Source organism: Pelmatolapia mariae, linkage group LG16_19, assembly GCF_036321145.2.
Source record: "Pelmatolapia mariae isolate MD_Pm_ZW linkage group LG16_19, Pm_UMD_F_2, whole genome shotgun sequence".
In the NCBI taxonomy this organism is placed as follows: domain Eukaryota; kingdom Metazoa; phylum Chordata; class Actinopteri; order Cichliformes; family Cichlidae; genus Pelmatolapia; species Pelmatolapia mariae.
In genome coordinates, this window is record NC_086241.1 from 68,099,831 (window position 1) to 68,120,966 (window position 21,136).

The window sequence follows — 21,136 nt, forward strand, 5'->3', positions numbered from 1 at the left end:
CGCTTTAAAGCCAAACTAATGTCCTCCAAAGAATTCATCTCACAGCCTTGATCTGGTAAACATACAAGTACTTATATTACAAGTATTAATATCAAGTAGAAAACGTACTACTGGGTGCCATGAGAACATTTTTATTACTCCGTCTGGAAGTTTTCTCATAGCCATAGAGAAAGACAGCTGTTTGTTATCTTCTGTTCTTTTTTCTTCGTTGTGGTTTGTTTTCCACTACACACACAATGCTAAGTTACCATATTTGTCCTGGCATTCCTCTGTATGTGCTGTTAATTATGTTGTTTAGCACAACTGAGGTCCTGAATCAAGGTGTTATAGCCCAAACAGATCTATCGAGCAGTGTCGCTGCACGGGCACTGAAAATCAGCCCTGTTGACACCATGCAGGGTTTAGCTCAGTTATTTACATCCATTTTCTTAGTTAACTCTGCTAATTGTGATTAAAAATATTCTGTTTTTGTGCTGCACACTTAGATCAGTGGAGCATGGGAGGTACAGCTACCCCGTCTCTTTGCTGCTGCTTCCCATCTGTTATACACATTACTCCCTCGCTTTCAGAAAGCCTCCATAATTAACAGTTTCACTCATTTTGGTTTCATTTTTTTACAGTTCACTTTGGAATTAGTTCATTAAAATGTGCAAAATTAACCAGCACAGTTAAATCAAAGAACTAAGCTGAATTCAGATACGTAGCATCTGAAAGAGTCTTTAGAGATGGAATTATATTTATTCTAATCTGCTCTCAGAGGAGGAACACTGAGCTCATAAAACCTTACATATGTGCATATCATCATCATAGTTTAGTCAGACAATATAAGGAACAGTCACTCTGTGCTTCCCCCTGTTTTCAAGCTTTTCACATTAAAACACTCAGTTTGAGTTTGACCTTAAACAACTCGAGCTTTACAAGCTTTTACTGTACAAGTCCACAGAAACGTCTCAATCTTACATCAAAGATGATAATGTTGTCACGAATGATGGAGAGCTAATTTCTTATTCTCTCCAGAAATCTGCTAATCTGCTGTGTTTCATTAATTATCACAGGCTATAAAGGTTCCTCTGTTAATGAAGACATGCACATGTGCAAACACGATCATCAGAAGTGCTTTTAGGAGCAGAAACTCATGACTGATGCACTCTGTGTACCCCCTGACTTTAATGCGTCCTCTGGCAGCGTTTCCAAGAAGGACACAAACCAGAGTTTTTACTGAATAGAGTCTACAGTTTGTTTGGTGTTTTCTCTTTTTTTGTGTCTCCCCAGTGTCATTACTTCCTCTTTAGTTGGAATTTGACGTCTTTCTCTCGTCTTCCTTTGCCAGGGGAAACATGGGCATGAAATCAAGTCCTATTTTAAGCTGATTTTAATAATAACATTCCTGAGGTTAACAACACAGCCGATAAGTGGTCCCATCACAGGTTTGGCTTCAAAGAATGAGACCGAGTCTGGCTGCTTGGCAGCAGAGAAGTGTGATCACTCATCTTCGTCTTATTTAACTCTTACTGACACTTTAAAATTAATTACAGCCTGCCTGAGACGTGGTTAACAGTTTGATTGATCTCTAACTGAAGCCGGTTTCTGCAGAGAAGGAAATGACTGATATGCTTCTGAGCGCATCTTACAGGTACACACCTGCACATTATAAATAGCGCCCACATACTTCAGAGTGTTTTTGATTTCAGCCCGTCATTCAGAGTTTGGAGGGAAAGTGGGCTGCTGTACTTTTTTGGTGATGGAGGATGTGTTTCACGTAGGCAGCCAAGCGCAGGAGAAAACCTCCCACTCTCCCGTGCCTCTGAAAAGCTGAGTCACTGAGCTCTGACAGGATGGATGTGGTGGCCGGGAGGAAACCGAGCCTGTCATTGGCTACCGCTGGCTGGGGTCCACTGCCTTGCTGCCTCTCACTGCTCTTGTAGGTAGATTAATGAGCACTGGGTGGAAACAAAACAGACAGGACTGACCTTTCTAGTGATGTGCTGCAGTACATGTAAGGCAGCAGTGATGAGTCAGGTTTGACTTCATCTGGTAATTTTGACTATAGAGAGTATATTAGCCCCCTGATGAGGCTTTGATCTCGCCGTCTTCTTTCATCCAGTCCAGCTTTTTAAACTAAACAATACTGTCTGCACGAGGCCTTGGCAGGATGTAAGTCAAGCCTATGTTGTTCTTGGACTCTGACTCAAGGGGCCTATCATGTCCACCCGTTAGCCAACACAAACACGGCTCCTGCCGTATGTCGTCAGGCTGCTTAACGAGCTCCGCGGTTAAAGAATTAGTCTGGAGGCCTTACAGATCATTAGCAGCCATTACAAACATCCACAGCTTTGCAGCAGATCAAGTGTGGCATGTGCCACTTGGTGGATTCACATGGCCGGTGGTGGAGGCTTTGCAGATGCATGACGGAAGCATGTCGCAGCAGGGTAAAAGACCATTTCCTCGGAAAGCACGCCGTGGCTGCTCACTCTGCACTCACACGGGGGGGAGCGTGTTAAACCTACAGCCTGAGACCGGGCGCGGCATGGCTAACACGAAACCCAGCTTTCACATCAAAAATGCATTTGCAGGCTAGAAAAGTGCAACGAGAACACACAGTTTCCCTCTTTGCATGGTGTTTGATTCTGGCCAATTAAGTCTTCTCACATTAGAGGAAAAGCAGCAGGGCTCCTTTCAGAGAAAGTGGATAATTGCAGCCAATGACTGATGATGAGGAGGTGTGTGTGTGTGTGAGGGGAGCGTGGATGACAGAAGAACTGTGGGCTGATGATGAAATCATCTGTACTAATCTAGCCGAACAGGAAATTGCATCACTGCTGAACTGCACTTGGCATCTCAGCAAGCACGAGTTACGTGCAGCATGGCTGCCTGCCTGTTTTCAGTAGAAACACAGTAAATATGAGCAGTGGTGGCTCCATTTAACAAACAATTTACTCTCAGCAAATGTTTGTTGTATCTGTCTTCAGCGCTCTTCCTTCCTGGTTAACCTGCGTGTTAGGACGTTTCTGAGGACATGCTGTGGGACATTTTTGAAGGTTGATGTCTCTTTGCAGGTGAGGACTATAAAGAGACCTTCAACCTAATATATGGAGTTTGCTGGAGGACACTTAAACCTGTGACACACAATATTTCACTGACTTACTAACCATTTTATTAGAGTTGGCTGAAATCATCAGTGTAATATGAGAACCTTAATATCAATGGTCTGTGTTATATGCACTGCATATATGAATTATTGTCTCACCCTGGAGCTGCGCAAAAGACCAGTACACATTTAACTGACTGGAACTGCAGCAAAGTAATAATACAGTGAATATGAAGTGACTATATATAAATGCTGCTTCAGCTGTGCTGTCATCAGTTTTAAAGAAGTAGTCATGATAGAAATCTATGGTGAAACTACTTTCTTTTATTTAGTTTCTTTGCTTGTTGCAGTACCACAGCAGGCCACTTGGATCTGCTTCTCTGGGTCCACCTTAAGCTGCGTATACACTCACACTGCACGTAGTCATCACAGCCGTAGGAACATAAATAAGCCTGCATTCTTTTCAATGGCCACCAAAAACTAAACAATTGTGCTCATTGGCTAACAATGTTCGACTGACATTTGAATTTATTTCAATTAAATACAGTTTTATTTATAAAGTTCCAAACAACTAATGACTAAATGCAAAAAATGTATTTCATATCTGAACACGGACATGAGAATGAAGGTGAGAGGTGAGTGAAGAGGAAACAATGCATCATGGGAATCCCCCGGCAGCCTACGTCTATTGCAGCATAACTAAGGGAGGATTCAGGGTCACCTGGTCCAGCCCTAACTATATGCTTTAGCAAAAAGGAAAGTTTGAAGCCTAATCTTGAAAGTAGAGATAGTGTCTGTCTCCCGAATCCAAACTGGAAGCTGGTTCCACAGAAGAGGGGCCTGAAAACTGAAGGCTCTGCCTCCCATCCTACTTTTAAATACTCTAGGAACAACAAGTAGGCCTGCAGTGTGAGAGCGAAGTGCTCTAATAGGGTGATATGGTACTACAAGGTCATTAAGATAAGATGGGGCCTGATTATTTAAGACCTTGTATGTGAGGAGCAGGATTTTGAATTCTGGATTTAACAGGAAGCCAATGAAGGGAAGCCAATACAGGAGAAATCTGCTCTCTCTTTCTAGTCCCTGTCAGGACTCTTGCTGCAGCATTTTGGATTAACTGAAGGCTTTTCAGGGAGTTTTTAGGACATGAGTGTATTGTTTCACAGTCAGATCGCCTCATCCAGAAATACTAAGTTTACCTCGAGACTTCATAACAGGACTTCACTAAACAATGGGTAACATCCATATTTCATGCGGTCTATGATTGTGATGTTGCCCACTGTTTTGGGACTTTACATTTGAAACAGTTTAGCTGCTGCCAAATTTGTGTTTTAGAGCCAAAAGCTCCCATCATAGGACAAGTGGGTGGATCGCTACATTAAATTAGCAAGCTCTGTACGGGTGCATTGCTCAGGCACAGATACTTTCTAATTAGTGCTCAGTAACACACTCATTTAGAACGAGACTGGAGGAAGAGAAGTTTTTGGCACTTTGGCTTGGCTTTGGCTTCATTCCTCAGCTGTGGAGTTTGCTGTTTGGGTACTCAATGTGGAAAAAACCAAAACAAACCCTAGTGACACAAGTGAAGGTAAAACATGCAGAACAAAATGTTTGAGATGCCAACAAAGAAGAAAATCGAGTTGAGTTGGTGCAGCAGAAGCTTGTTTGTTCAATATCTGACTCCTATCACAACAGCTGCAAAGGAGCTGCAGCGCAGAAATGAACGTCAGAGGAAACAGTCATGCCTCTTGGCCCCGATTCACTGGAGGAACCTGTAAAACTGCTAAAGTCTCACAGTGTGTAGGCACCTTTAATCTGATTTCCTCAGCCCACCTGTGGTTTGTATCACCATTCAATTCTAGCAATGTACTAATCTTCAAAAATAGATCCTATCTGTCTAATTAACCATTCAGATATAGTTTTTAAGCAGAGTCTGAATAACTGAGGCTGTCTGTATTCACACCTTTAAAGGAACATTTTACCCGGTGGCTTTTGGTGTGTTATGGTGGAGCTGTGCACAAAGAAATATAGTTAATGAGGCCTTGGCTAGAGCCTACACTGCCAGTGCTTATTAAAAGGATCAAAACTATAGCTGTCTTTATTTGTTATCTTTCTACTGTATTGGAAATACAGCAAGGTATTAAAAGTACAACTTATCCCCAACATTAGGTTGGGTTTTTACAATCTGGCAACATTTGAGCTATCATCTGATAACAGAAGGAAAACCAGCGTCTGGGTTTGAAAAGTTAAACCTGGATTTTTCTAATGACCAGCAAGGGGCAGCTTTTTGTGTTACAAATAAAAAGTCGGATTCTGTACACATGTATGGGTTGCTAGCCTGTGCTCCTGTAATCTATGACTTCAGTAAGAAGTTTTTCATGACTTTATGGTCTCATTTGCTAGTTTAAGGTCTCATTAGTATCAAGAAGGAGAATACAGCAGGTTATGCAATAAAATGGGCCTACTTTAACAGAACAATAGACAATAACAATTCAATTCAACTTTATTTATACAGCACCAAATCACAACAACCCTGAGCTGAGTGTCTTTGGTTTTGCCACATCTGGTGTTTTGTGATTGGGAAGAGAGGTGAATTGGGTCACTGAGCATAGCCTGAATCACCCTCCTTTCTGATACATCCAATGAGGATAATTTATAGAATAAGCTGCGTTTTTCGGAGCCTTCAATTCATCAGGAAAATGTTTACAGAGGTGAGGGACAGAGGGTCATTTCCCCATAGACTTTTATAGAATCTAATTTGCAACCACAAGTATCGCCCCCTGGTGACCACTAAAGAGAATGCAGAGTTGGGTTTTACTCTTCCTGAAGCCAACTCCACCTTTTTATACAGTCTATTGACACAGCGCAACGGTGGGGTTCAAACTGCACCCTATCCACGGTCACCTCCCCCTCTGGATACACCCATGCTCCCGGGGATTCATTATTTCGCACCTTTCGCGAAACAACCACCCGGAGGATTCCGGAGCCCGTTTTGGGAAGCCCCACTTCATCGGCTCCTCCTCCCTGTGCATCTCGTCAGTGTGGTGACTCGGGCTCCAGCCTGGGTGGAAGGGGAGGAGCAGGCTGAGGCTGTGTGCTCTGCTCCCATGTTGATATTTGTTGTTTGCGAGGGTGGCAGCGACGTGCGTGGACAGGAACACGATGTGAGCGGAGGGCTGTCGACTGGCCTGGCAGCGCGTTTACCGGGAAAAGCTGTAACTTTTCTTCCAAATCCCTGGCTGGATGTTGACGGTATCCGCGGATGGTTGCTGTAGAAACAGTTGGCCATATGGCTGCTCGGTCGGTGTTGAGCGCAGGGACTCGTTGAGGATGCTGGAGCTCGTCTGAGAGCACCCCGCCGTGTGTGGAGCCGTGTCTGGATTTCCCTTCGCTTCCACAACCAACTTATTTTTTTCTTTTCTTAAACCGACGAGTCAAATTAAAAACTCATTTGTTTAAACTTATTTTTTAAAAAGATGGTGTCATTCGCTTTGTCCTCGGCTCGTAACAAACCCGGGTAACGAGAGGAGAAGCTACGCGACAACACACCGACACGACGACTTTCCCTCGGTGAGTCGGCTCGGCGGCGGGCGGAGCAGACATACACCACCCGGGATGTCTGTGACCGTTAAGCCGAGGAGTGCCCTCAAAGCTTCCCAGGGACCGTGCAGGACAGTTAGGAGTAAAAACATCGAAGTCAGTACTTGTAGCTGTGTGTGGGTGAGATGACTGGCCGGAGGGCTAGTCGTTAATTGCCAGAGTTGGCCAACGTGTATAACGTGAACTTATCTCAGCAACTTGCTAGCCATGTTAGCTCCTTAGCGACACTTTGGATTCGGTTGCCGTGTCGTAGCTAGCCAGGTTGCTTGCTAACAGAGGGGCTGTTAACGTTAAGCTGTGAAATATGAGTGTAAGTTAGCTAACTTTTTTATTAGCTAAATTTGCATTTTTTACGAACCCGGCTCCACAGCCAGGACCTGGGGAGCTACACAGGTGTAAAGTGAGCTTTAGCCGAGGTTTTATTAATAACAGGAAGTGTGTGCTGCACCCCTCACAAACTTTTTTTCTTCACCCCCACCCTGTGTTTCTGTGTCGGATAAGTTGCTCTCCTAGCCTGAATGCTAAACTGAACTGGTGTATTTCCTCCACAGAGGCTCCTCTGCCCCGGGATTTGTTCAGCTCTGGGGATTTTAATCAGCCGTTGATGCATCTCGGGGTGTCAGAGTCCATGAGAGAGTGCGAGTACAGCCAGATCAGTACTCGCAGCTCGACACCGATGGAGACCCCGTACAAGAAAAGGACCCCAAAGAAGAGGAAGTGGGAGATCTTCCCGGGGCGGAATAAGTTTTACTGCGATGGCAGGATTATGATGGCCAAGCAGACGGGGGTTTTCTACCTCACCCTTATCCTCATTCTAGTCACTTGTGGACTTTTCTTCACCTTTGAGTAAGTACTGAGCATGTGCGGTCTCCCATTTGCTCCCATCTGCTTTCTATTTGTGCAAAGCAACATTCAGGATTACATTTCATACGAGCAGGTGCCAGAGAAACGTCTAAGACACAATTCAGTTATGTCACCGGCATCGCCGTGGAGTGGGTGTATCAGGAAAATGTTACTATAAACTGGTGGGAGAGGTGGAGGCATCCATGTTTCTTTTTTGATATCTATTTATGTGGGAGGTGTAGCTCGCCAAGTACAGGGTGTGGGTTTCCTTGGTCCTCATTTGTTTACAGGTTATAGTTTACGTGGTTTGCGTGATGATTTCAGCCTAAAGGGGTGAAAGGCAGTGCTCAGTGTCGGCGTCACCATTGTCGTGTAACCCTACAGCTGGAGTTCTTCAGGCCGTTGTGTGCAGGCATTCATTTAGCTGGAATGACCTGATCATCTCAGAGTTGCCTGATGAAATTCCAGTGATAAGTTACCCTTCTCAAAGGGAATTGTGCAAAAAATCAGGTCTCTGCTGTCGTTAGTCTTCATTTTAAAATTCCATTATCAACAACACTCCTTGAGCTGTCATTGAAGTGTTTCAGGGTAAATATCTGGAGCTATGGCTCTTTGATTATGGACACTCAGGAGGGGACCTCGGGGTAACAGGTTGAAGGTTGAAGTCCCTAAATTGTTTGGACGTCCAGTCTCTGTCAGCAGATTTGGAGACCTGTAGAAACAGCACGTTTGCAGTTAGGGGACTGATATCTGATATATAGATATGTAAAACCCATAATATTCTTTAAACGGTTCAAATCAGGTGAATGTGTAGTCTGGCACCTTTCTGTCATGAACTTTTTCTGCAGTTTGAGCTACAGCAGCTCATGTGGGGTCAGCCTTTGCTCCCCATGTGTGTCAGTGAGCCTTGGCTACCCGTGACTCTGTCGCTGGTTCACTACTGTTTCTTTCTTGCATTGCTGTTGATACATACTTCCCACTTCACACCCCACAAGAGCTGTGGTTCTGGAGAGGCTCTGACCCATTTGTATAGCCATCACAGTTTGGCTCTTATCAGAGTCGCTCAGATCCTTAAGTCGCCCATTTTTCCTGCTTCTAACAGATCGTCTTTGAGGCTGAAATGTTCACTTGTTCTCTAATATATCCCACCCACTAACAGGTGCCACGATGATCAGTGTTATTCACTTCACGTGCCACTGGTCATAGTGTTATACCTGATTGGTGTATCATTTGTCATTTCTATACAGCAGCCAAAGATTGTTTTGGAAACAGAACAAGCGGTAATGATAACCAAAATGTTTAAAAACACGTATTTGATCAACTATCAAGGAACGACTCGTTATTCAACTTTGGCAGCCTGCAACCTCACCACTGATAGTTTAACTGCAGGTGAAGGTTCTCAGTCTAACCGCTAATCGACCGCAGTGTCTCTCTAATTACAGCCCCACTATCCTAAAATAAGTCCTCTCTTTTTACTGTTGGTATAAAACTTGTAATCAACCGTCAGCATATTCTTCATTCAACCCTTCATCTTCACCTCATCACAGACTAAACCCGCTGTGGTGGAAGTGCACAATGCAGCACATAGACACAGACTCTGACCTCAGCTATCTCATTAGCCCTTAACAGTCCCTGTGTCATCTGCCATCTCTGAAACCACATCTATGCTAGATAATAGTCCTGCTCTAATGTTTGCTGTTCAGTCCAAAAAAAGTCTTCCTCAGGGTAAAGTGCTTCACAGCTAAAGAATGCTCTATAGGCAAAATGCATGCAGAGGTTAATGTTATCTACACTATAGTGTTCCTAATATTGTGTCCTCTTCTGTGTGTGTAAATGGAGTGTTGAAATTTTAAAAACAGTTTTCACTATAATACAATCACCACTTATGACGATAAACTGAATTTAAAAAAAAAAAACATAAATAAAGGATTGCATTAGAGTAAGTAGATTAATTGCAAGAGATTTAAAAATATCCCCATCTGCTCTGGAAAACAAGTGTTTTTAAGAATTTATAGTACTAACAATTTAATTCAAAAGCAATTAATCTTATCTGTTGAAAACTGAAGTGACTCTAGTTTTCAGCTCTATTATTTGGTTAAACGAATGGTTGAAATGGATTTTTGTGTGTGCCCTTTATTGGAACGCCTTCCCTTGCAGTGCTACACATCTGTAACCTCTGGACCACTTCATCTTTCAATACGTTGTCACTTCAGCAGAGATACAGACTTAACCCAAGACCAAAGGGCAGACAGCTGGAGCTCTGGACTTAAAACACCCAGCTCCCTGTGCAGTGACACAGTTGATAAAATACCATAATGAGAGGTTAACTCGCCGGAGTGTCCGTTTGAACCTGGATTTCCCTCGGCACCCACATGTAGGATGCCAGGTGCTTCCTGATGATACCGCTCCCTCCCATCGGACAGCTTCGCTTCCTACGCGGTGCAGTGAGTGGAGCCGGGTGCCGGGCACTGTCCTGTTTGTTATGATGAGAGGGGGCAGTTTTCAGGGACGGTATCAGGGTTTTTCCTGCCTCAAAGTGAGCCTTTGGGGGATGACTACACAGGAAAGTAAGTAGGAAGTGAGTCATTGATTTCAGAATCTGTATTAAATATGAACTGTGCAGGTAAAACGAACAATGTGTTTAGCTCTTTATTTGTAAAGCAGTTTTTAAAACGTACAGTTGCAAAGTGAAAGTTTTCAGTAAACTGACCTGATGTAAGGAGGACGGTTCAAGTGCTGCAACTGCGAAGGCTCTGGATTTGAAATAAGCCAGTGGAACATCTGAAAGTCTCTGATCTGATGGGTGAAAAAGTCACAGTAAACTAGATTTGGGGGGAGAATTAAAAGGTGTAATGAGCTGTGGGGTAATGTGCATATAAGGAAAACAGAAGTGGCCCAAGGATTAAAGCCAGAGGGACGCCACATTGGAGCAGCAGATGAAAACATGTAGTGCAGATCTTAATACTATCTCTGAAGTTTATGTGGGATAAATACGAAAACCATTCGAGAGCAGTGCCAGAGATACCAACCCAGTTCAATAATCTGTCGGTTAGAATGACATGGTTAATGGGAGCAGCGCCTTGAGATGGTAGGCTCTTCAGTTTAGTCCAAAACATAACAGTTCATACTCATTTGACGTGTCAGACATCAACGCTCAGTGCGCTCCTGCAAAAACATTCTTCATCTCACGAGTTTCACTTCCATAAAAAGATGAATGAATAAATAAATAAAAATGAGCAAAGCAATCAAATGTTTCAGTCTGACCAAAAAAACCCCAAAACACAAACTTCAGTGTGCAACCGCGAGGCCACGTTGAGCTTCACACTGTCCACCCTGTTTAACTGTCCCTGCCTGCAGGCCGGCCGAGTCCTCCTGCCTCCCCTCCTCCAGCCTTCTCCCATCAGCTGAAAGGAGACATTTATCAGACAGGGCGATAGTCAGCAGACCTGCACATTGGCTTCTGTTGTCATTAACTGTAATGCATTTCGATTAGTTGTGTTTTCCTTCCCTCACTCCCTGGTTGTCAGCATAGAGAGGAACATCTACTCACTTGCTTTCTAGTGGCTTTTGCTGTCTTTGTTGCTTCGTGTACTATTAGTTCTTTCTTGTTTTTTTTTTTTTTTTTCATTTTAGCCTTGGGTTTGATAACACGGGCTTTACATGTATTTAAAGACGTTCTTATTTCGGGGCCCCAGAAAGAGTCAGCAGATGGTCGGTGAGGGCTGCAGACGTGTACACTACATTAACCATATTTCTTTTTTCTGCTTGTTTTCTTAGTGTCTGTCTGAGGGGTGCTCAGCCATGCACAATAAACCCTGTTAGTTACCGGCAGACTTTGCTCTGTTTATTATTCTGTTGCTGGCTCCCCCAGACGTACATGTGGGCTGTTGTTGCACATGCTGCCTTCTCTCCTTTTTGTCTCGTAAAAGTTCACTCAGGCAGATGTTTGAAGGGTTGTTCTGAAGCACAGTTTGGGGCTTTAAGAAAGGACAACGAGTTGGCTTCAGCACTGTTTGCAGCTGACAAACTATAGACTGTGTTGCAATGTAGGTACTAACACAGGACTGGGTTGTGACACTGAGCAATCTGTTGAATACTGAAAGATAAATCCATTATGTAGGGTGCTGTGCACGAGGAATCAAACCAACATCTCCGCGGCTGCAGGACAGCTGCTCTACTATCTGAGCCACCAAAAAACAAGTCTTGGTGACATTAGAGCTAAAAGTGTAACGGGCAATTCTTCAACAGCAAAGGTGGCTATTGTCCTCCAATCAAAGCATGTACGTCATTTGTGTTGGTCGCAGGCATATCTGCTGTTATCATAGTACACATGTAGGCTAGTGGACTTAGTCTGTATTGTTATTGCCGCTGTAGTGTAACAGTGTGAAAATCGTTTCAAAATATTGAGGTCCAAAGTCGCAAAAATGTTGTTGTTGTTGTTGTTGTTTTAAAATCAGATTTGAATGTTACAGCTCTGCTTCCATTCATTCAGAAAGAAATCATCCTGGACAATGACGCCAAGTTGGAGAGTTATTTCAAGACAGATTACAGTTTGAAGCAGATGGTGATTAAAAAGACAAATCAGAAACATCCACATTGGACAGACTTAAAAAAACAAATCCTTTGCAACACAATAAAGCATAAAAGACATTTGTTGCCTCTGTATTTGTATTGCTGCTGAATGATGGTGATAGTATTTATATGCAGTGGAGGCTTATTACAACCCTTAAAGCTAATTCTCGCCATTGTATGTTTGAATGGTCGGCTGTGTCTTTTCCTGGACTCTTTAAGGCTGTTCTTGTGTTGCACCCATCTAAATTGTTGATTTGCATTTATCTGTAATGTATGGGAAGTTACTGTTGTCAGTACCGGGGCCCTGTCTGTCTTGAAACTCGTGTTGATTTTGGTGAAAGAGTCAGGTTGTTTTTGTGCTCTGTTTTTTTTTTTTTTTTTTTTTTTTTTTAATCACCTGTCCATCAGGTGTGTTGGTTAAATAAATGTAGGTACTGTGTTAGTACCTATAAGCAGTAAGGCTGAGGCCTACTGGCTTCACCAGGGATGAAAATGATTCGGTGAAACAGTTTAGGATTTTGTTATTACAGGTGGGGCTGCCACAAACAATTATTTTGATAGTCGACTAGTCACCGATTATTTTTTGCGATTAGTCGACTAATCAGATCATCATCCATTGGACGTAAAACGTACAGCTTATTGCACCAGCAGCATCTGCTCTTATATGACTATCATTAGCTTCCAGCTTTAAGTGTTTAAGGTATGTGCTAACTAAAAATAAAGACAAGGTGATAGTTTATTAAATTTTAATGAAATCTGCAGATTGTTTCGGTGAAGTTTAATAAACTCAGCCGTCTGCTCCTTGCTATCTAAAATATAACAGGACACCGGAGTAAACTCTCGAGCATCTCACACTTCTGATAATCAGCTGTCTGCTTGACATTTATTCCGCTGTGTAAAAACTATAACTTTAATCTCAGCCAAACCGATTTACTCAGGAACAAATAAAACACTGAAAAAAGCCAAACAATAACATGTTTAAGTTATCTAAGTGACTTATATATGTTTAACCTGAGTAGCGAAAGACGGCGGTGGGTTTGAAAACGATTTGCCGGGAGTCCGGTGTTCTCAGCGGCTCTAGTGACCCTTGAACCCCGGCTAGCTATCGAGCTGGTGGGTAACAGACGTCTCCGAAAACGTCGGAGCGCTTTTGAAAATATGTGGTGTCTTGATAAACTGAGCAGATATTTGAGGTTTACACAGCTACATTCTCGCCTGAAAATATGTTAAACGTTTATTTTGTGACCCAGAAAGAATAATAAGAGTAATATTAAAACTAACTAGCTGCCGCCATTGTTGGAAACTGAGCTGGGCCGCGCTATGAATTCTGGGATAGGTTGAGCCACGAAGTATACACCCGACCCATCCTTCAAATCTGTGGAAATGAAGGGCGCATTTGTCGGAGTCTTCGAATTTGGACAGCCTTCATCGTGTCGCTGTAACGTAATCGGCCTACAAATGCGGCCACAGGAGGATGCGGTTCCTGAATTTGGACACAGCTACGATACCGGACACTGCTTCTTCTTTTTCTTCTTCTTCAGGTTTTAATGGCAGCTGGCATCCTTGTACATGCAGTGCTGCCATCTTCTGTTTCAGTCTGTTATTACACTCTTAAATCCTGCTACTTATTCCTGCGTCTATTGGGATCTTACAAAGCTTCAAACGACGCGTCGACTATTAAATTAGTCGTCGACGATTTTGACAGTCGACTAATCGTGGCAGCCCTAATTACAGGAATGTGAACCTGTAGCAGACAAAGTTTGCATAGCAGTATTTGTGAGTTCCAAGCTGCTGTTGTCTGATTTCCATACATTCAAACTGACTTTGTAATTTCACTGTAAGCAAAACAATGTGGAAAACAGCTTTCGTGTACCCGTCTTCTTTAATCCTTTCTTTCGAGTGGTGTTATTGCTGTCTTACAGTGAGAACATGGGACACGGCTCACTTGTTACCATGTGGAAATGCTTAGAAAAAAGTAATCGCCAAAACACAAGTATGTGGTCAGGAAAATGAGGCGGCACATTTACTTGATATTGTCATATGCAGGCTGCTGCTCTTTTCAGCGATACAACGATTCGTTTGACTCTGATTTAGCTGTTTGACATGTTTAGTCACATCTAATTTAGATCTTAAAGAAAAGAGTGGATGCTCTCAGGGAAGCAAAAAATTACAGTGTGCAGCAGGAGTGCTGTATAACTCCACTCAGGTCAGACAGGTCCCTGCACAACATACAAGAACTAAATCCCTGGAATCCAGATGGATTGGTTTGATTTTTAAACGTTTTCCCCCTGATCATCACGTCTCTGAATTTTCCGTTTCATTTAAAGTGTGTTTTTAAAGGCCGAGGTGAAACATCTCATTCTGCCCGATCTTGTAATTGTAAAGAATCCTTTTCAAAATTCCTGGATTGACTCCAAAGTTTAGCCAAGCCACACCTCGAATTTCACGTAAATTCATCATTAAAGTGAGTCAGCTAAGAAATCCACAAACAAACAGGTAAACTGAGCCGATCACATGACCTGTGGAAGAAGCAAGTCCAGCTGCCTTTGAGAAGTCGTCCAGCCTGCTTCGTGGCTGTCACAGCGTCTTACTCACAGAAATGCTTAATCTATTTACAACTAAGCACTACTTCACTATAAACTACACACTGTATCAATAATGTTAGCTGAGCACCAGCCTGGAGACCTGCTGTCAGCTGAATCTGTGATACTGGACCAAAATTACAATCTCAGATTAGCAAAGGTTTATTTATAGCTGGTACTGAAACACAGCTCTTATTGTTGTGATTAAAATACTCTTTAAGAAAAGAATCCAAGGAGACAAAAACACTGATTCTCAAATACACACACGTGTGTACAGGACACAAATATGTCCTCTTTAAATTGGTGGCACATACATGGGATCTTGTACAGAGACCTGAAACTTTTAATCCAAAATAATCATGTCTCTCTTAATAGGTTTATACAACGACCTATTAAGAACTGAACAAACACACAGGCTGGGATCTGGTTCCTTTCGGTCATTTCTGCCATTTCATGAATCCACCAGTGCTTGTATGACTGCTTATACGTGTATATACACCAGACTTGTTAGCAAAAGCCATGTTTGTGCCCTGTAGCTACAAATTTAATGTAGTGAAAACGATGAAATGCTGACAGTCTGTCTTCTACGCTGTTGATTCTGAGTAATACCCTAGAAGAATAGTAAGTGTTTGCTGCATTCTGGGCCATAATGAAAAGTCATTTTTTTGGAGTGTCACAAGACGAGCTATTGCACAACAGTCTTTGTCCACAGTCACACCCAGTGTAGACATGCTTTCCCAGGAAAAGCATTCCTCAAACTGAGCTGTCAGCAGTGCGCTGCCATTCTAGATTTACCCTCCCTGGCTTCCAGTCAGCTCATTGGCAGAAATGAAACGGTTCACTTGGCGGCACGATACTCTGGTTTTACGACACAGACACTGGGCAGGTCGTACTGGACTGTTTTAGTGATGAGTAAAACTTTTTCCATCTTAGCCCCGATTCAGATACCTCGTCCTCAGGCGTCTGCCAGTGCTGAATATTGATTTGATACCAGAGTTAAATGAATCAGCTGGATTCATCAATGTTCGGAAGAGAGTGGGAATAATGCCTTATGTATAAGGCAAATGAAATGCGACAGACAGTGGGACAAAAATACATTAGAAACAAAAAGCATATTCAGGGTGTTTCTGGTTTCAGCTCAGTGTGAGAATGCAGAGTTTATGCAGCGAGGTGACCTGATGGGCTTGCGTTTCAACTTCAGCTCAAAATTTTGTTCAGACTTCATTGTAAAAACCTATCAGCTGGGACTCTCATGACTAGGGATGGGTACCGGTATTCTGACATAAACGGTAGTAACCAGACCGAAAAGCAGCGCACATTTCGGTGCTTTTTTTTTTTTTTTTCTTGAGATGTCATACACTTTGGATTCTAGCCAATCATTTTACCTTTACAAGGATAGTAGGCGGGCCCAGGTACGTACGTTCTTTTAGAGCAGAGCTACAGATTAAAAATGCCCAAGGCAAAGCGGTCAAAAGTCTGGCTGTACTTCACAGCAAAAGATGCAAACTCAGCAGCCTGCAACAAGTGCTTTAAGCCCCACGCCCCCGGTACCGCGAGCAAAAAGGAGGAGATCACGTTTAATCGGTTATAACACGGGGTGAGAAATATAAGTCCAGACATGTGTGGTATCCACAGAAACCTCTGAATCTCAGCTAAAATGTCATATAAACCATTTCTACAACCACCAAACTCAACGAAAACAAGCCATGATTAAACGAGCAGTTATGTAAATGCGCACAAGTCCGCTAAACAAACAAGGCGAACCAGAAATTCTCCAGACTTCATGTAACCGGCTAAAGAAAAGCTGGTTATCTTCCAGAGCTATCACCAATTCCAAACACCAAGTTTCACCACACTCTGACCAAAATTCACTGAATGAGCCGCAAAAGAAGACCCCAAAAACACACAGCGGCGCAAATGCGCTAAGACAGAAATTGGCTTACAGTCCAGATTTCCTCCGTTATTTTCGCCGGTAGCCGGTAGCCGGTAGCCATGTGATTATCAGCAGTTACCACGCCTACCTAGCCGCATCAGAGTCGTTTTCCGTCAACAACCTCCATTTTAGACCCACCTATAGACACGTGACTGGACAGACGTCACATGCAGTAAATTTGGGGCCACGTGGGTTTTGGCCTTGGAACGTCTGGTTGGTTGAAGTGACGTGAACGTGGCATCGTTACTGTGACTCTATTGGCTCAAACGATTAAAAAGATGTGTCAATCACGCAAATTGACCAAAAGAAACCAAAGTTACAGCCCCTCAGAGTTTAAAGGGCCAGAGGCCAATTAAGCGCTCCATGGCAGAAAAGGCGCATTACCATGTAAATGTGTGGTTAATTCTTCAAAAACGTATTTTTTTAAAAAAAAAAGCATTTTTAGGCATGTTAATAAAATTAATTACTGTCTGCTCTTAAATACCTAAAAAAACTCAACTGGCATGGTGTCCAATTGTGTGCCAGAATTGGACATTTTTGTACAACGTCTGGATATTCATGTATTGACAGCGCTGTAATTTTTCACTGTTTCACTTTAAAAACATAAATCTTTGCACAGATGATGTTTATATGTTGTTACGGTTCTTATCATTTTGCAGAAAAAAAGAGACTGCTAAAAATAAAAACATGAGAGGTTTTTGGACGAAGTTTGTGTTCTCCATTCTTTAAGCACCGGTTCGAGCACCGTTTAAGCACCGGCACCGATTTGGCACCGGTATCGGATAAAACCTAAACGATACCCATCCCTACTCATGACACCACCAAAAAATGGAGGAGCTCTCTGAAACTATTGAGTGCGGCTGGAGAAAAAGGTAAGTTCATGCAAGTAACGCCTCTCAGCTGGAGCGCAACTTAAACTGCTCCTCTTACACTCTTTGGATATCACTAAAAAACTTCTTTGGTTCCGATTTCATCCACAGGCATCAATTTACCGCTCACCGCCCGGGTGGGGAATGCGCATCTTTCCCTGGTGACCTGTGGTTGCCAGATGACCGCTAACCTGTCTCTAGTCCTGTGTGCCTAGTGTTTCAGCTCTCTTGCTAACAACGCTGCTGCTGATGTATGGTGTAGTAAATGGATCAGCAATAGATCGTCTCATTGACACGGATCAGCTGCTCCAGCTTTTAGAGCCAGGATGGGAGCGATATCCGATCCAGTTATCAGGTTGGCGCTGCCCAATGAAAAACCCGACAGTCTGATGTGGGTCATTTAGAAGTAAATGTGTTCTGCATACGTTTTAATCGCAGCTGTCTCTTCTGCCTTTCTCCTGTGCTCAAACCAACAAGTCTGTCCAGGCTTTGCCTTGAATTCTGTCAAGCCTTTAATCGTCCCTGCACCCACTGTTTGTCATGCCACTCTTCTGAGCTGGCACCAGCTCCCTGTGCCAGAGGTAACCGATGGGACCTCTGGCACACTTCTTGTAGATGTGGAGAGTTTCTCTAAAGCGCGACTGACCGAAGCTGTGCCGCTCACTGCTGACATTTTTCTGGCGTGTAGCAGGAAGTGGTGAATGCACGAAGCAGTCTGGGCAAAAATGTAAGCATTTGCAGAAGCTTGTCATGTTCAGTTGTTTCATTGACAAATGACTTGGCCTGCAGCTAAGTGGAGGTTCATGTTCTGCCCTTGCCTCCATCCAAAGCAATCAAAATGTAATAAAAAAACAAAGCTGACAAAGCCTTGTATCCATGTAGCCCAGATGAGTAATGAGACTTTAGAATGAAAGGCCACAAAGCCAAGTGCTTCAAGTGCATTATTAACACAGTGTTAAGCACATTATTGAACACTTTGGTGCTGCGACATCATGGAGGATATCTCGGGGCACAGTAGTACCATATAGTCTCTCCTTTCGAGAAAGCACAGATTTAAAAGAAAAAAGAAGTCCAGGTATCATATGTGCAGGAGGATGTCCGTGTTTGATAGCTGTTTGGTTTTTTTTAATAGATCACAGGATATTGATTTCCTTCACAGCTGTATGACAGAAGAAGAAATAAAAAAGGGGTTTATCTCAGGTGACAGTGAAAGGACAGCGAGGGGACAGTGCTGAGTCACATGGTCACATCAAGCAGAGATGAAAGTCCCCCAAGCTTAACTCCCAGCTGAGTTTTGAAAAACTGGTCGGCATCATAAGAGGATTTAATGGGAAATGTGATAACGGTAAATCTGGATTGGATTATTGTTAAGATTAGTACACCCATTGAGAGGCAAATGAGTAGAAAAACCTCAGGAAACCCTGTTGAGGTACAAAGGCCCAAAAGTATTTGGACAGTTTGCCTTTATATTTTTGCCCGTGTACACGAGCACAGCGATATTAAATCCCATCAGTTAAAATGAGATTGAAGTGCAGACTTTCAGCTGGAATTCCTGGGGTTTAATGAAAGTATTGCATAAATTGTTTGGGGATCCCCTGTAGTTTGTGGTTAACACGTGAAAGAGCCCCAGTTTGAAACTGGGAGGAGGCATACATCTCTGGGAGGGCATCAGTAAAAATCTGGCAAATCAAACATGCAGATCCATCTGCTGTGGTAACCCCTCGCAATTAAGGGAGCAGCTGTGAAAAGCTATTAACTGTTTAGGAATTACAGCCCCAACTTTCAGGGATCAGGAGGGGCTAAGATCATTTTAAATAGAATGGCAGTTTTTAATACTTGGATGAAAAACTGTTGCAGACTGTGCTTCCTCCCTTGAGACGCTCTTCCTTCAGTGTTGTCTTCAGTAACTGAAAAGCTGCTCTGTTGGGTTGAGATCAGGTGACTGACTTGATCGTTGAAGAATATCCCATTTCTTTTCTGTGAGAAACTCTTGGGTTGTTTTTGCAGTTTGCTCTGGGTCATTATCCATCTGCACTGTGGAGCTGTGTCTGAATCTGAGCACAGACCTGCTCCACTGGCAGCCATACATGTCCATCCCATAAGATTGTGTCCTTCATGTTTTACATGTGGTGTGCTTCATATACCTGATTGTATCTTTGGCATACTGTGGAAATAATAATTGCACAGAGGAGCCTTTAATTCAGTCGTGCTACACAGAGCATCGCAGCTAAAATGAGAGCTGTCTGTTTGCAGACTAACTGTTTGTTTAGTTTGGAGAAATCTTATAATTGTATTAATCTGACAGCAGCTGTCGGCTCTCTCTACAAGTGATGTTTGCAGCATGCAGAGCTGAGTTTCAGCTGCTAATCATGATTTATTATTTATTTATTATCAATACAAAAAATATGCTGTGTCATAGATTAAACTGGGAGTATTTAAAGTAATCAGTTAACTGATTTTCCCCGTCCAGTATGTGTGTATGTGAAGGATAACATGAGAGCATTTTAGGGGACAAAGGTCAAAAAGTTGAGCATCCGTGTTTAATGTGAAACAGATATTGTGTGTTTGTAACAATCTTCTGATTCAACTCATTACTAGTTATTGTGTGATGTGGCTGTTTGCCTAAAAGTGACATGCCCTCATATCTCTTGCACGTCATGTCATTACAGTGTTTGCCTGAGGAGTCGCCTGTTAGTTTTATTGAAGGCAAAATATAGAGATTGAGAAATCAAGCTGTACACTCACTCACCGACAGTGCCTATAAATAATTATCAGTATAAGCTGGAAAGAGAGCAGTCCTCTGTCACCTTTGCAGTTGGTGCGTAGGCTGTATCTAAACCACCATGACATCACCCAGTGGTTTGTCCTCTTTTGAGGTCCTAACTTCCGCGTTTTGGCCATCATATTCATGGCTCAGTCACAGTGAAGTTAAGCTTCCCTGCATTTATTATCTAGTTTATTTTTAAAAGGAAGCATAACTAACAAAATGAACATCATTTTATTGAGTGAGCTCTCAGTAGAGGGACTGCTGGAGATCAGTGACGTGTAGGATTTTCACATACACTTTGTGCAGTGAGAGGATTTACTCCCTGCTGCCCGTTTGAAGGAGCACACTGCTCTTACTTCAGTGATGTTAGTAAATTAGAAATGAGGTTCAGGAAGACTGTTTTTCTTTCCCCATGTTTTTACCTCCGCCTCTTTGGTTGCATGTACATGAAATGCTGGAGGGGCCTGCAGAAATGTCAGCAGGCCTCTAGCAGCTGCTGAGCCACAGTGGAACCGACTGGGTCAGATCATTTGTTGTTAAGAAGGTAGAAACTTTTATGGGTGACAGCACTGATGTGTCGGAGTGGACACGGCCGACTTTCTGTAAACAGGAGCTGAAACTGAGCTTTGATTTTTACATTCAAATATGAAAATCTGCTGTACAGTTCACCAGATGCCAGCTTACAAAGGTCCTCTTTGGTGTGGAAACCTTTTAAATGTTGAAACAAACAGTGTAGCGGTTCATTTTAACTCGCGTTTAATAGTGAAAGTTAATTCCCCCCCCAATACTGCTCACCGTTTTTTATCAGGATTAGTCTTTTTAGTATAGATGACAAACAAGAGGAAATGAACAGGTTTTGTAAAATAACACAACAGACTCACT

At 42.9% G+C, this 21,136-nt stretch overlaps 1 protein-coding gene across 4 annotated transcripts in view; it reads left to right on the forward strand.

The window, feature by feature from the left end:
• The first annotated feature begins 6,144 nt into the window (after positions 1-6,144).
• The window catches only part of LOC134644108 (palmitoyltransferase ZDHHC14-like), a 55,731-nt gene continuing 40,739 nt past the window's right edge, over positions 6,145-21,136 (forward strand). For all 4 annotated transcript variants that reach the window (XM_063496830.1, XM_063496831.1, XM_063496832.1 and 1 more), the window contains exons 1-2: positions 6,145-6,658; positions 7,240-7,534. In XM_063496830.1, the coding sequence (XP_063352900.1) occupies positions 7,293-7,534 (242 nt within the window). In that variant the 5' untranslated portion in view covers positions 6,145-6,658; positions 7,240-7,292. The remainder of the gene's footprint in view (positions 6,659-7,239; positions 7,535-21,136) is intronic.